Here is a 14129-nt window from a genome sequence, read left to right as displayed (position 1 = left end):
TCCTCCTCCTCCAACTGTCTTTACCTCCTCCTCTCCTCCCTCCTCCTCCTCCGACTGTCTCTACCTCCTCCTCTCCTCCCTCCTCCTCCTACTGTATCTACCTCTTCCGACTGTATCTACCTCCTCCTCTCCTCCCTCCTCCTCCGACTGTCTCTACCTCCTCCCTCCTCTCCTCCCTCCTCCTCCGACTGTCTCTACCTCCTCCTCTCCTCCCTCATAAAGGATAAGCAAAGTCATTGGTTTGAATTATTACTAGTTTCCTGTGACTGATGTCTGAAGTAGATGAATCTACCCAAGTCCCAAATAGCACCTTACAGGCCCTGGTCAGAAGTAGTTCACTATTTAGGGAATATGTCCTCTGGGATGGGATGTTATGGTAGAACTGAATAGAAGGAGCCGTTACATCGACCGACTGAGTAAAGAACCAGTCTGGTTAATGTTGTTGTGCAGATGCAGGAGGCGATGAGAATATGAGCATCGTACTTTTGAACAGGATCCCAAACTAAATTTCCAACAACTCTTTAATGTTGTATCTAAATCAAATTGTAAAAAGTTCCCATTATAGTTCCTCCATCCTCAAAGATCCCAAATGAACTGAATAGATAACCATTACCCAGTGTGCAACAGTGGTGTGAATGTAGGCGAAGGGTTTCTGCCTGCTAGTTACTGTAAGTTTTCAACAGGGTTAATTTCTCCAAGTAGCCTACTTAAACTCTTTCATTTCTGTCTTAAAAACAACTTATTCATTGTTTTGTTTTTCAATCAGTAGATACGAATGAATACATGAGTTTTAACCCTGTTGTTGGTAGGATGAACCTTGGAGTAAAAATGCTCTGTTTAGGATTATGTGGCTTTCAAGAGCCTCCATCCTTAACCTTCTATCAGACCCCTGCTAGTCTCCGTCAGAATCCCTGTTTTTACAAATATTTATTTGCAGGAGGATTTCTTTCCTATATTATTGTTCTCTCCAGCTTTCAATTCCTACACTTCAATTCCTCTCCCTTTTCTCTCTCTCTCTCTCTCTCTCTCTCTCTGTCTGACCGTGCATGAGGATTCTGACCTCACTCTTACACTGCATGCTCTGTGTTGGTCCTGTGTGTGTGTGTGTGTGTGGGTCCTGTGCGTGTGTGTGTGTGTTGCTCTATTTCCTCATTGTACTGTATCTTTGTAACTCTGTGATTCTGTGTCTTGATGCCTCATGAAATATCTGAATGGCTTTTCTTGAACTGTTAATGTGTGGAATTCCCTGTAGTCTGTATATGAGTATGTCACTTCCTGTAGTCTGTATGTCGCTTCCTGTAGTCTGTGCGTATGTCACTTCCCGTAGTCTGTGAGTATGTCACTTCCTGTAGTCTGTGAGTATGTCACTTCCTGTAGTCTGTGAGTATGTCACTTCCCGTAGTCTGTGAGTATGTCACTTCCTGTAGTCTGTGAGTATGTCACTTCCTGTAGTCTGTGAGGATGTCACTTCCTGTAGTCTGTGAGTATGTCTCTCTTCAAAATGAACACACGTGAACACACTGATCTATAGAGAGGAAATCTGAGCTGTGATATAGCATTGGTCTTGTAGTTATTCAGTTTAAACATCAAGCAAAACTTGATATTAAATAACAATAGTTGCATCACGCTCAAATCACTTTTGAAGTTTATTGGAAGTTAACTTACGAAGAGGCGTGGTTTCATCCAACACATTGTCAGACAGAAACAGAAATACAAAGTGAATTACTTCAGTTTGAACTGTGTGTGTTTTCGTTTGTTACAGCGATTATAAAATACCCTTTAGAACAATGTTTTCAAATATATGTATTTATTTTATTATTTTCTAGTTCACCTAAGCAACCTTTCAAAACATGACAATTCCTAATTGACTGAACAGTCACATTATTTTCTAATCTAGTTGTATTATCAATGATCTATTTTGATTGACATTATTTCTAATAGTTGTTGACTCGTTAGCGAGCCCAGGCACACGCACACAACAATTCAAATTGGAAAAAATGTGCAGACATCCAAATGACCCTCCCTGAAGCAGCATCTACCTCATTAAAATGACCCTCCGTGAAGCAGCATCTACCTCATTAAAATGACCCTCCCCGAAGCAGCATCTACCTCATTAAAATGACCCTCCGTGAAGCAGCATCTACCTCATTAAAATGACCCTCCGTGAAGCAGCATCTACCTCATTAAAATGACCCTCCCTGAAGCAGCATCTACCTCATTAAAATGACCCTCCGTGAAGCAGCATCTACCTCATTAAAATGACCCTCCCCGAAGCAGCATCTACCTCATTAAAATGACCCTCCGTGAAGCAGCATCTACCTCATTAAAATGACCCTCCGTGAAGCAGCATCTACCTCATTAAAATGACCCTCCGTGAAGCAGCATCTACCTCATTAAAATGACCCTCCCTGAAGCAGCATCTACCTCATTAAAATGACCCTCCCCGAAGCAGCATCTACCTCATTAAAATGACCCTCCCCGAAGCAGCATCTACCTCATTAAAATGACCCTCCGTGAAGCAGCATCTACCTCATTAAAATGACCCTCCCTGAAGCAGCATCTACCTCATTAAAATGACCCTCCCTGAAGCAGCATCTACCTCATTAAAATGACCCTCCCTGAAGCAGCATCTACCTCATTAAAATGACCCTCCCTGAAGTAGCATCTACCTCATTAAAATGACCCTCCCTGAAGCAGCATCTACCTCATTAAAATGACCCTCCCTGAAGCAGCATCTACCTCATTAAAATGACCCTCCCCGAAGCAGCATCTACCTCATTAAAATGACCCTCCCCGAAGCAGCATCTACCTCATTAAAATGACCCTCCCTGAAGCAGCATCTACCTCATTAAAATGACCCTCCCCGAAGCAGCATCTACCTCATTAAAATGACCCTCCCCGAAGCAGCATCTACCTCATTAAATAGCAGCTCTTCTGTCCTGTATACGAACGCCTGACACCTGCTCAATAAATATACATGTTATTGTTTTCCTCTTCATGCCATTGTAATGTTTGTCCTGGTAATGATTGTTTGCTTATTGTCTGCTTTGGTTCTTATTGTTCTGTGTCTCGTATGTCTCCATCGTAGGTAAAATACAGGATGGCAATATGGAGAACAACCAGACCAAAGGTAACCTATTTTCAACTTCCCCCCCATAGTTGGGATGTGCTCTAACTAGGGTTGCAGAAATGTCGGTAACTTTTCCCCCCAAAATTCCCAGGTTTCCCAGGAATCCTGGTCGGAGGATTCCAGATGTTCTGCTTAGTCCTTAATTTAAGGAATTTTCTGAACAGAATTTCTGGACAAACCTATTCATTTTGGGAAAGTTATCTGAATTTTTGCAACCCTAGCTCGAACGTTTCTCTAACGTTGAGTCTCTTAAGGTTCCTCTTAATGTTGAATTAACATCCATTCAGCCTGATGTATGTCTTGTCTTCAGTGTCGTTGTCAGTCAGTCTGCAGCGATGTGTCTGTCTCAGCTCCAGGTCTCAAAGTCTCTCTCTCTCTCTCTGTCTCTGTTTCTCTCTGTCTCTCTCTCTCTGTCTCTCTCTCTCTCTCTCTGTCTCTCTCTCTCTCTCTCTCTCTCTCTCTGAATGTTGTCTACATACAGACAGAAATGTTAAGAATCATGTTATTAATTGAAAACAAAGGACACATAAGGGGTCGTTCCATGAAATGAGTGAAAGCCTGTTAAATTAAATGAAGTGCCCTTTAATATAAACCAGATGGAGAATTCAATCAATCAAATGTTTTGTATATGAATAATACTTCAACACACTTTAATTCCATCAAGTTTTCACCGTCATTGTGATCATTTATTTCACGTGGTTTAGTGACTCATTTACATCTGTACCTCATTTTAAGGTGAACCCTGTTGTGATCTGAACTCTCTTTAATATGGTCAAACAATCATGTAGTCAAATCACAGTGTAAAAGCTGGTTCTGATCTTTTTGGCCGTTGCTGGTGTTTTGTGGTAGAAAACTAAGTGGGTCGAGCGTTACACGGCATCCCTGTTACCCATAGATAGAACGGCTAGAAATAGTTAAGCAATTAAATGTGTTTTTGTGACGCTTGCATTCAAATGTGTTCCTTCCCCTTGTCACGGGCTGATTTAACTTCTTAGGGATCCGCCCCCCTTTTTTTCAATGTTCACCTAAAATGACATACCTAAATCTAACTGCCTGTTGCTCAGGCCCTGAAGCAAGGATATGTATATTATTGATACCAATTGAAAGGAAACACTTTGACGTTTATGAAAATGTGAAAGTAATGTAGGAGAATATAACACAATAGATCTGGTAAAGGATAATACAAAGAAGAAAAAACATGCAGTTTCTTACAACAACAACAACGTTTTTTTCCTACCACCATTTTGAAATGCAACAGACCGCCCGTGTCGTCAGCGTGCAATGAAGGCGTCGCTCTCTGGTCATCCTATAGGATATACTTAAAAAATAAAATAAAATTTAGGGTGAGATTTTCAGTGATTCCTTTCTTTGCAAATGGAACGAGTGGAAATACAAAATTGATCGTGCGCGCTATGTGGACCTTTTTAGGATATGAAAATGGCTTTTATCTAACAAAACGACACTTCATGTTATCTCTGGGACCCTTTGGATGATAAATCAGAGCAAGATTTCAGAATGTAAGTACACTTTTCACCTTCGGAAGTGAATTTATCAAACTATGGAGGTGAAAAAAGTGTTTTGTTGTTAGGCCCTCTCCTCAAACAATAGCATGGCGCTTTTGCGCAGTAATAGCTACTGTTAATTGGACAGTGCAGTTATATTAACAAGAATTCTAGCTTTCAGCCGATATAAGACACTTATGTAGCGACATTTGTTGTTTCTCTATAATCTACGATCGTGACACAAGGCGCTGCATTATTTACAACTGTCCCATTGACGGGAAGCCGCTAACCTTGTTACAGTCAACCATGTTACAGTCAACCCTGTTACAGGCAACCCTGGCCCAGTCAACCCTGGTACAGTCAACCCTGTTACAGTCAACCCTGTTACAGTCATCCCTCTTACAGTCAACCCTGTTACTGGCAACCCTGCCCCAGTCAATCTTGTTACAGCCAACCTTGTTACAGTCAACCTTGTTACAGCCAACCTTGTTATGGTCAACCTTGTTACAGTCAACCCTGTTACAGTCAACCTTGTTACAGTCAACCTTGTTACGGTCAACGCTGTTACAGTCAATCCTGTTACAGTCAACCCGGTTACGGTCAACGCTGTTACAGACAACCTTGTTACAGTCAACCCTGTTACAGCCAACCTTGTTACAGCCAACCTTGTTACAGTCAACCCTGTTACAGTCAACCTTGTTACAGTCAACCTTGTTACGGTCAACGCTGTTACAGTCAACCTTGTTACATTCAATCTTGTTACAGTCAACCTTGTTACAGTCAATCTTGTTACGGTCAACGTTGTTACAGTCAACCTTGTTACAGTCAATCTTGTTACGGTCAACCTTGTTACAGTCAACCTTGTTACAGTCAACCTTGTTACGATCAACGCTGTTACAGCCAACCTTGTTACAGTCAATCTTGTTACAGCCAATCTTGTTACAGTCAATCTTGTTACAGCCAATCTTGTTACAGCCAATCTTGTTACAGCCAACCCTTTTCCTTTAATTAGAATTTACTGTAGTATTATTTTTTATTTAACCTCCTGAGATGGAAAAACATGTTGTTTTTTTATTTTTAGAATTTGAACATGTTTTTTAAGACACAGTGTTAAAATGAGGAGAAATCACACAAAAAAATACACTGAATTGTTGGAACGAACCATAAATGACTGTAGGAAAGATGTGGATTGACTGTTGTGAGCTATATCTTTCTAACCTCGCACAACAATGAGTATGTTTCTTAACCTGATCAGAACAGTCTTTTTTGTTGATGTGGTGGTCCCCCAACCCCTTGTCTAAAGGATGACTATCCATGAAACGTCTGGGCAACAACCCTCATTCTTAGATCGTATTTGAAATGTGCGTCTTCGCTTTAAAATGTGGAACTGCTACATGAATTTTCCTGAGAAGGATCGCTGCTTCAGACAGTTGTGGCGGGACGTTAGAACCTGTAGAAATATCAATGTATTGAAGATGTACTGTAGGATATCCCACAGCTGTCTCTGTTGGTTGGGCAAACCAATGGTGTGTAATAGGTTGGTTTTAAATCTGGTCTGTATCACCTGAATGGATGGACCAGTCTAAGGTGTGGTATTTCCTGTATAGCATTAGACCACAGGACCAGTCTAAGGTGTGGTATTTCCTGTATAGCATTAGACCACAGGACCAGTCTAAGGTGTGGTATTTCCTGTATAGCATTAGATCACAGGACCAGTCTAAGGTGTGGTATTTCCTGTATAGCATTAGACCACAGGACCAGTCTAAGGTGTGGTATTTCCTGTATAGCATTAGACCACAGGACCAGTCTAAGGAGTGGTATTTCCTGTATAGCATTAGGCCACAGGACCAGTCTAAGGTGTCGTATTTCCTGTATAGCATTAGACCACAGGACCAGTCTAAGGTGTGGTATTTCCTGTATCGCATTAGACCACAGGACCAGTCTAAGGAGTGGTATTTCCTGTATCGCATTAGACCACAGGACCAGCCTAAGGAGTGGTATTTCCTGTATAGCATTAGGCCACAGGACCAGTCTAAGGTGTGGTATTTCCTGTATAGCATTAGACCACAGGACCAGTCTAAGGAGTGGTATTTCCTGTATCGCATTAGACCACAGGACCAGTCTAAGGTGTGGTATTTCCTGTATAGCATTAGACCACAGGACCAGTCTAAGGTGTGGTATTTCCTGTATAGCATTAGACCACAGGACCAGTCTAAGGTGTGGTATTTCCTGTATAGCATTAGACCACAGGACCAGTCTAAGGTGTGGTATTTCCTGTATCGCATTAGACCACAGGACCAGTCTAAGGAGTGGTCATTTTGAAGAAAGAAGTTCAACAGCAGGTTGAAACAGTGTAAAACATAGATGTTGTTTGAAAGCCTAACACAACGAAATGGAAAGCCCTTTCTAAGATGATAATTCATAAAAAAAAACACCCATATGCATATTTAGAGCTGATGCATATTAATAGGCTTTTATGAGTCCAAGCCCCCCCCCCTCATATAATTATGATTATGCCTTTATGCAATACATTGTCTACATACATCTGATTTAAAATGTATTTGGTACATAATTGGTCGAGCCTATGTTCCAACACTAGTAATGGCCTCTGAGTGTGGACTGTATTACGATCCATACTGGATGGACTGGTTACCTTCTGCTACGCTGCAAACCTTCTATCCATGAGTCCGTATAGCTCTAGAGGATGCTGTCGGTTCATTGATTGTGTTGGGCAGCTTACAGTTAGCTTAAACATGATAGAGAATTTGTATTTTGATAGTTATTTAATATTTTCTTAATGAATTGGAGGGACAACTTCAGCAGAAGGTCTCATGTGTTTCCATCTCTCCCTCTTTTATTCATTTCATCAAGCAGCGCAGAAGGGCAGTCAACATTTTGAATTAAAGATGTGTCGTTGCCGAAAACATTTTAATAACGATGTCCCCGAACAGATTTCACTTACTTTTCCAAATTAGGCACAGTGTATCTGCAGTGTTGGAGAGCCCATGACATACAGAGTACTGGGTATCTGCAGTGTTGGAGAGCCCATGACATACAGAGTACTGGGTATCTGCAGTGTTGGAGAGCCCATGACATACAGAGTACTGGGTATCTGCAGTGTTGGAGAGCCCATGACATACAGAGTACTGGGTATCTGCAGTGTTGGAGAGCCCATGACATACAGAGTACTGGGTATCTGCAGTGTTGGAGAGCCCGTGACATACAGAGTACTAGGTATCTGCAGTGTTGGAGAGCCCATGACATACAGAGTACTGGGTATCTGCAGTGTTGGAGAGCCCATGACATACAGAGTACTGGGTATCTGCAGTGCTGGAGAGCCCATGACATACAGAGTACTGGGTATCTGCAGTGTTGGAGAGCCCGTGACATACAGAGTACTGGGTATCTGCAGTGTTGGAGAGCCCATGACATACAGAGTACTGGGTATCTGCAGTGTTGGAGAGCCCATGACATACAGAGTACTGGGTATCTGCAGTGCTGGAGAGCCCATGGCATACAGAGTACTGGGTATCTGCAGTGTTGGAGAGCCCATGACATACAGAGTACTGGGTATCTGCAGTGTTGGAGAGCCCATGACATACAGAGTACTGGGTATCTGCAGTGTTGGAGAGCCCATGACATACAGAGTACTGGGTATCTGCAGTGTTGGAGAGCCCATGACATACAGAGTACTGGGTATCTGCAGTGTTGGAGAGCCCGTGACATACAGAGTACTTGGTAGCAGGAACAGGGTAGGAGAGCCCATGACATACAGAGTACTGGGTATCTGCAGTGTTGGAGAGCCCGTGACATACAGAGTACTTGGTAGCAGGAACAGGGTAGGAGAGCCCATGACATACAGAGTACTGGGTAGCAGGGACAGGGTAGGAGAGCCCATGACATACAGAGTACTGAGTAGCAGGAACAGGGTAGGAGAGCCCATGACATACAGAGTACTGGGTAGCAGGAACAGGGTAGGAGAGCCCATGACATACAGAGTACTGAGTAGCAGGAACAGGGTAGGAGAGCCCATGACATACAGAGTACTGGGTAGCAGGAACAGGGTAGGAGAGCCCATGGCATACAGAATTTGTGTGGAATATCACCTGTCATGCAGCGAGAGCAACCTCCTCAAACAGAGGTTAATGCCTGGAGTGAAATACGTTAATAAATAATAAATAATTTCCTTCTCAGCTGCTCATATTAACCAGCAGAAATCAGGGGAAAACAGACCCGCGGGATCCATTCGCTATTCGAGTGCATGTGAACTGTCTTTATTCCCCTGCCCCTGTTCCCTACCACTTGATAATTGGCCATACTAAATCGAAATGACTTTGACAAATTAGTGAAGATTAAATTGAGAATAGTCTGATGGGTGAAAATATGATCACTTGATGAGAGAACAGCTGTGCAGCCTGAGGAACAGAGAGCAAGATTTATTTTGTTACTTTCGAAAATCTATAACTTATAGTCACATCATGCTAGTACCTATAGTAACATCAATAGCCTATAGTCACATACATAATCTAGCATATATGATTAAATCTATCATATAGAACTAATCTAGCATATATGATTAAATATATCATATAGGACTAAATATATCATATAGGACTAATCTATCATATATGACTAATCTAGCATATATGATTAAATCTATCATATAGGACTAAATATATCATATAGGACTAAATATATCATATAGGACTAATCTATCATATATGACTAATCTAGCATATATGATTAAATCTATCATATAGGACTAAATAAATCATATAGGACTAAATATATCATATAGGACTAAATATATCATATAGGACTAAATATATCATATAGGACTAATCTATCATATAGGACTAATCTATCATATATGACTAATCTAGCATATATGATTAAATCTATCATATAGGACTAAATAAATCATATAGGACTAAATATATCATATAGGACTAAATCTTTCATATAGGACTAATCTAGCATATATGAGTTGTCTAGTGTAGGAAGGATATCAATCAATCAATCAATCAATCAAATGTATTTATAAAGCCCTTCTTACATCAACTGATGTCACAAAGTGCTGTACAGAAATCTACCATATAATCTATTATATAGGACTAATCTATCATACAGGACTAAATCTATCATATAGGACTAAATATATCATATAGGACTAAATTTATCAAATAGCACTATTCTATCATATAGGACTAAATCTAGGACAGACAATGTTGACATGTTGTATACAGGCTTGTTGGAAAACTGACTTGATGGAAAGGTGGCATCCTATGACGTTGCCAAGTTTAAAATCACTGAGCTCTTCAGTAAGGCCATTCTACTTCCAATGTTTGTCTATGGAGATTGCATTGCTGCATTGCATTGCTGTGTGTTTTTGGCCATGAAGTGTATGTATATACTGTAAATGCTGTTTACATATATACTCATATTTCTATTGAGAGTTGGAATTGTAGAATACACAAGGTGTGAGTTCAACATTGGGTTCTGCGTCAGCGGTTTCTCTATTGTTATGTCAGTCACTGACAGTCACTCGATTAGCCATGTTACCATGTCAGCCATGTTACCATGTTAGCCATGTTAGCCATGTCAGCCATGTTACCATGTCAGCCATGTTACCATGTTAGCCATGTTACCATGTCAGCCATGTTAGCCATGTCAGCCATGTTACCATGTTAGCCATGTTAGCCATGTCAGCCATGTCAGCCATGTTAGCCATGTCAGCCATGTCAGCCATGTCAGCCATGTTAGCCATGTCAGCCATGTTACCATGTTAGCCATGTTAGCCATGTCAGCCATTTTAGCCATGTCAGCCATGTCAGCCATGTTACCATGTTAGCCAAGTTACCATGTCAGCCATGTTAGCCATGTCAGCCATTTTAGCCATGTCAGCCATGTAAGCCATGTTACCATGTTAGCCATGTTACCATGTTAGCCATGTCAGCCATGTTAGCCATGTTAGCCATGTTACCATGTTAGCCATGTCAGCCATGTTAGCCATGTTAGCCATGTTACCATGTCAGCCAAGTTACCATGTTAGCCATGTCAGCCATGTCAGCCATGTTAGCCATGTCAGCCATGTTACCATGTTAGCCATGTTAGCCATGTCAGCCATTTTAGCCATGTCAGCCATGTCAGCCATGTTACCATGTTAGCCAAGTTACCATGTCAGCCATGTTAGCCATGTCAGCCATTTTAGCCATGTCAGCCATGTAAGCCATGTTACCATGTTAGCCATGTTACCATGTTAGCCATGTCAGCCATGTTAGCCATGTTAGCCATGTTACCATGTTAGCCATGTCAGCCATGTTAGCCATGTTAGCCATGTTACCATGTCAGCCAAGTTACCATGTCAGAAATGTTAGCCATGTTACCATGTCAGCCATGTTACCATGTTACCATGTCAGCAATGTCAGCCATGTTACCATGTTACCATGTCAGCCATGTCAGCCATGTTACCATGTCAGCCATGTTACCATGTCAGCCATGTTACCATGTCAGCCATGTTACCATGTCAGCCATGTTAGCCATGTTACCATGTCAGCCATGTCAGCCATGTTACCATGTCAGCCATGTCAGCCATGTTACCATGTTAGCCATGTTACCATGTTAGCCAGGTTACCATGTTAGCCATGTCAGCCATGTTAGCCACCTCCAGGGGCCCTGACCTCCAGGGGCCCTGACCTCCAGGGGCTTTGACTTCCAGGGGGCCCTGACCTCCAGGGGCCCTGACCTCCAGGGGCTTTGACTTCCAGGGGGCCCTGACCTCCAGGGGCCCTGACTTCCAGGGGGCCCTGACCTCCAGGGGCCCTGACTTCCAGGTGGCCCTGACCTCCAGGGGCTTTGACTTCCAGGGGGCCCTGACTTCCAGGGGGCCCTGACCTCCAGGGGCCCTGACCTCCAGGGGGCCCTGACCTCCAGGGGGCCCCCATTGATTTTGTTAGTCAGTCTCATATTAACATGGCATAAGTCATGGCAACATCTGTATTGCTGTCTTTAATCGCAAAATGAAATAAATAAAATATGTTATAAATTTGAAACATTTCCTCTCCGCCCCTTATCTCTACTCCGCCCCTTATCTCTACTCCGCCCCTTATCTCTACTCCGCCCCTTATCTCTACTCCGCCCCTTTTCGCTGCCCCTTATCTCCGCCCCTTATCTCTACTCCGCCCCTTATCTCTACTCTGCCCCACTCTGACCCACATAAAAAAACTAATTTCGCTTCGGCCTCGAAAAGGCTAGGCCCTGATCCCATAATAACCACTGTCTTTGTGTTCCTCTGGTTGTTTCAGTCAAGAAGCAGGACGGAGCGGCCGCCATGGAGATGCAGCCTCTGAAGAGCGCCGAGGGAGGAGAGATGGAGGAGAAGGAGAAGAAGAAGGCAAACGTCTCCAAGAAGGAGAAGTCTGTCCTCCAGGGGAAACTGACCAAGCTGGCTGTTCAGATCGGCAAAGCAGGTTCTGCAGATCAATCAATAGGATATACTCCATAATCAATAGGCTTTGAAACATTGATCAGACCACTCAATATATGATCAATTATTTATCTCAATGTGGCAGTAGATCATTTCACAATGATATTCTGAGATGAAATAAGGAGATCATATCACTGGCAGAATTAAATGAGTCATTGGTCTGTGTGGAATCACAGAGATACATCTTTAATGCACTGCTGCTGTTGATTTGTGAAGTTGAAAGCTGAAATTATTTTTTTTATTTTTTATTTAACCTTTATTTAACTAGGCAAGTCAGTTAAGAACAAATTATTATTGACAATGACGGCCTAGCGACAGATGTTTTACCTTGTCAGCTCGGGAACCTTTCGGTTACAAGTCCAACGCTCTAACCACTAGTCTACCTGCCTCTAACCACTAGTCTACCTTCCTCTAACCACTAGGTTACATGCCACCCCTCATCAAATAAACATTAGATATCATGTTTTAAAAAGCCATGCATCTTTAATCTGTTTACAAGTAAAGAAAAGTAAAAGAGAAGTAATGTACAGTAAGGACAGACGCTGACATCTTGTCCTTGTCATTCTCCAGGTCTATTAATGTCAGCCATCACAGCACTGTACTAGAGTAGAGTGGAGTAGAGTGGAGTGGAGTGGAGTGGAGTGGAGTAGAGCGGAGTGGAGTGGAGGAGAGCACATCAAAGTAGAGTAGAGTAGAGAACATCAAAGTAGAGTAGAGTAGAGCACATCAAAGTAGAGTAGAGTAGAGCACATCAAAGTAGAGTAGAGCACATCAAAGCAGAGTAGAGTAGAGCACATCAAAGCAGAGTAGAGTAGAGCACATCAAAGCAGAGTAGAGTAGAGTAGAGCACATCAAAGCAGAGTAGAGTAGAGCACATCAAAGTAGAGTAGAGTAGAGCACATCAAAGCAGAGTAGAGTAGAGCACATCAAAGTAGAGTAGAGTAGAGCACATCAAAGCAGAGTAGAGTACAGCACATCAAAGCAGAGCAGAGTACAGTAGAGTAGAGTGGAGTAGAGTGGAGTGGAGTAGAGCACATCAAATTAGAGTAGAGTAGAGTGGGGTAGAGTAGAGTGGGGTAGAGTAGAGTAGAGTAGAGTAGAGCACATCAAATTAGAGTAGAGTAGAGCACATCAAAGCAGAGTAGAGTAGAGCACATCAAAGTAGATTAGAGTAGAGTAGAGCACATCAAAGCAGAGTAGAGTAGAGCACATCAAAGTAGAGTAGCATAGAGTGGGGTGGAGTAGAGTAGAGTAGAGCACATCAAAGTAGAGTAGAGTAGAGTGAGGTAGAGTGGAGTGGAATAGAGTAGAGTAGAGCACATCAAAGTAGAGTAGAGTAGAGCACATCAAAGCAGAGTAGAGTAGAGCGCATCAAAGCAGAGTAGAGTAGAGCACATCAAAGCAGAGTAGAGTAGAGCACATAAAAGCAGAGCACAGTAGAGTAGAGTAGAGTGGAGTGGAGTAGAGTAGAGTGGGGTAGAGTAGAGTGGGATAGAGTAGAGTAGAGTAGAGTAGAGTGGAGTGGAGTAGAGTGGAGTAGAGTGGAGTGGAGTAGAGCACATCAAAGTAGAGTAGAGTAGAGCACATAAAAGTAGAGTAGAGTAGAGTGGAGTAGAGTGAAGTAGAGTAGAGTAAAGCAGAGTAGAGTAGATCACATCAAAGCAGAGCACAGTAGAGTAGAGTAGAGAGCACTGTAGAGTAGTATACAGTACAGTAGAGTACAGAAGAGTAGAGTAAAGGACGGGATATTAGAGTAGAACACAGGAGGGTAGAGCAGAGCACATCAAAATAGAGTATCGTACGGTAGAGTAGCATAAAGTACAGTAGAGTAGAGTAGAGCACTGTGGAGTAGAGCACAGCAGAGTAGAGTAGAGCTCGGTAGAGTAGAGCACAGTAGAGTAGAGTAGAGCACTGTGGAGTAGAGCACAGTAGAGTAGAGTAGAGCACAGTGGAGTAGAGCACAGTGAAGTAGAGCACAGTAGAGTAGAGCACAGTGGAGTAGAAAACAGTA

At 42.4% G+C, this 14129-nt stretch overlaps 1 protein-coding gene and 1 long non-coding RNA gene across 8 annotated transcripts in view; one reads left to right on the top strand and one right to left on the bottom strand.

Moving 5' to 3' along the window:
- LOC149976510 (uncharacterized) overlaps positions 1-14129 on the bottom strand; it is a 989396-nt gene that overhangs the window by 291991 nt on the left and 683276 nt on the right. The window lies entirely within an intron of this gene.
- The window catches only part of LOC110504360 (plasma membrane calcium-transporting ATPase 2), a 181472-nt gene that overhangs the window by 87267 nt on the left and 80076 nt on the right, over positions 1-14129 (top strand). For 6 of the 7 annotated variants that reach the window (XM_090206507.1, XM_090206509.1, XM_090206504.1 and 3 more), the window contains 2 exons: positions 3089-3130; positions 11937-12101. In XM_090206507.1, coding sequence (XP_090062633.1) covers positions 3089-3130; positions 11937-12101 — 207 coding nt within the window. The remainder of the gene's footprint in view (positions 1-3088; positions 3131-11936; positions 12102-14129) is intronic. The other variant, XM_090206506.1, reaches the window with a different exon arrangement.

This window comes from Oncorhynchus mykiss, chromosome 17 (assembly GCF_057628025.1).
Source record: "Oncorhynchus mykiss isolate SJ-2025 chromosome 17, ASM5762802v1, whole genome shotgun sequence".
NCBI lineage: Eukaryota > Metazoa > Chordata > Actinopteri > Salmoniformes > Salmonidae > Oncorhynchus > Oncorhynchus mykiss.
Note: the sequence above shows the minus strand (reverse complement) of the source record. Positions and strands in the feature narration are given on the sequence as shown.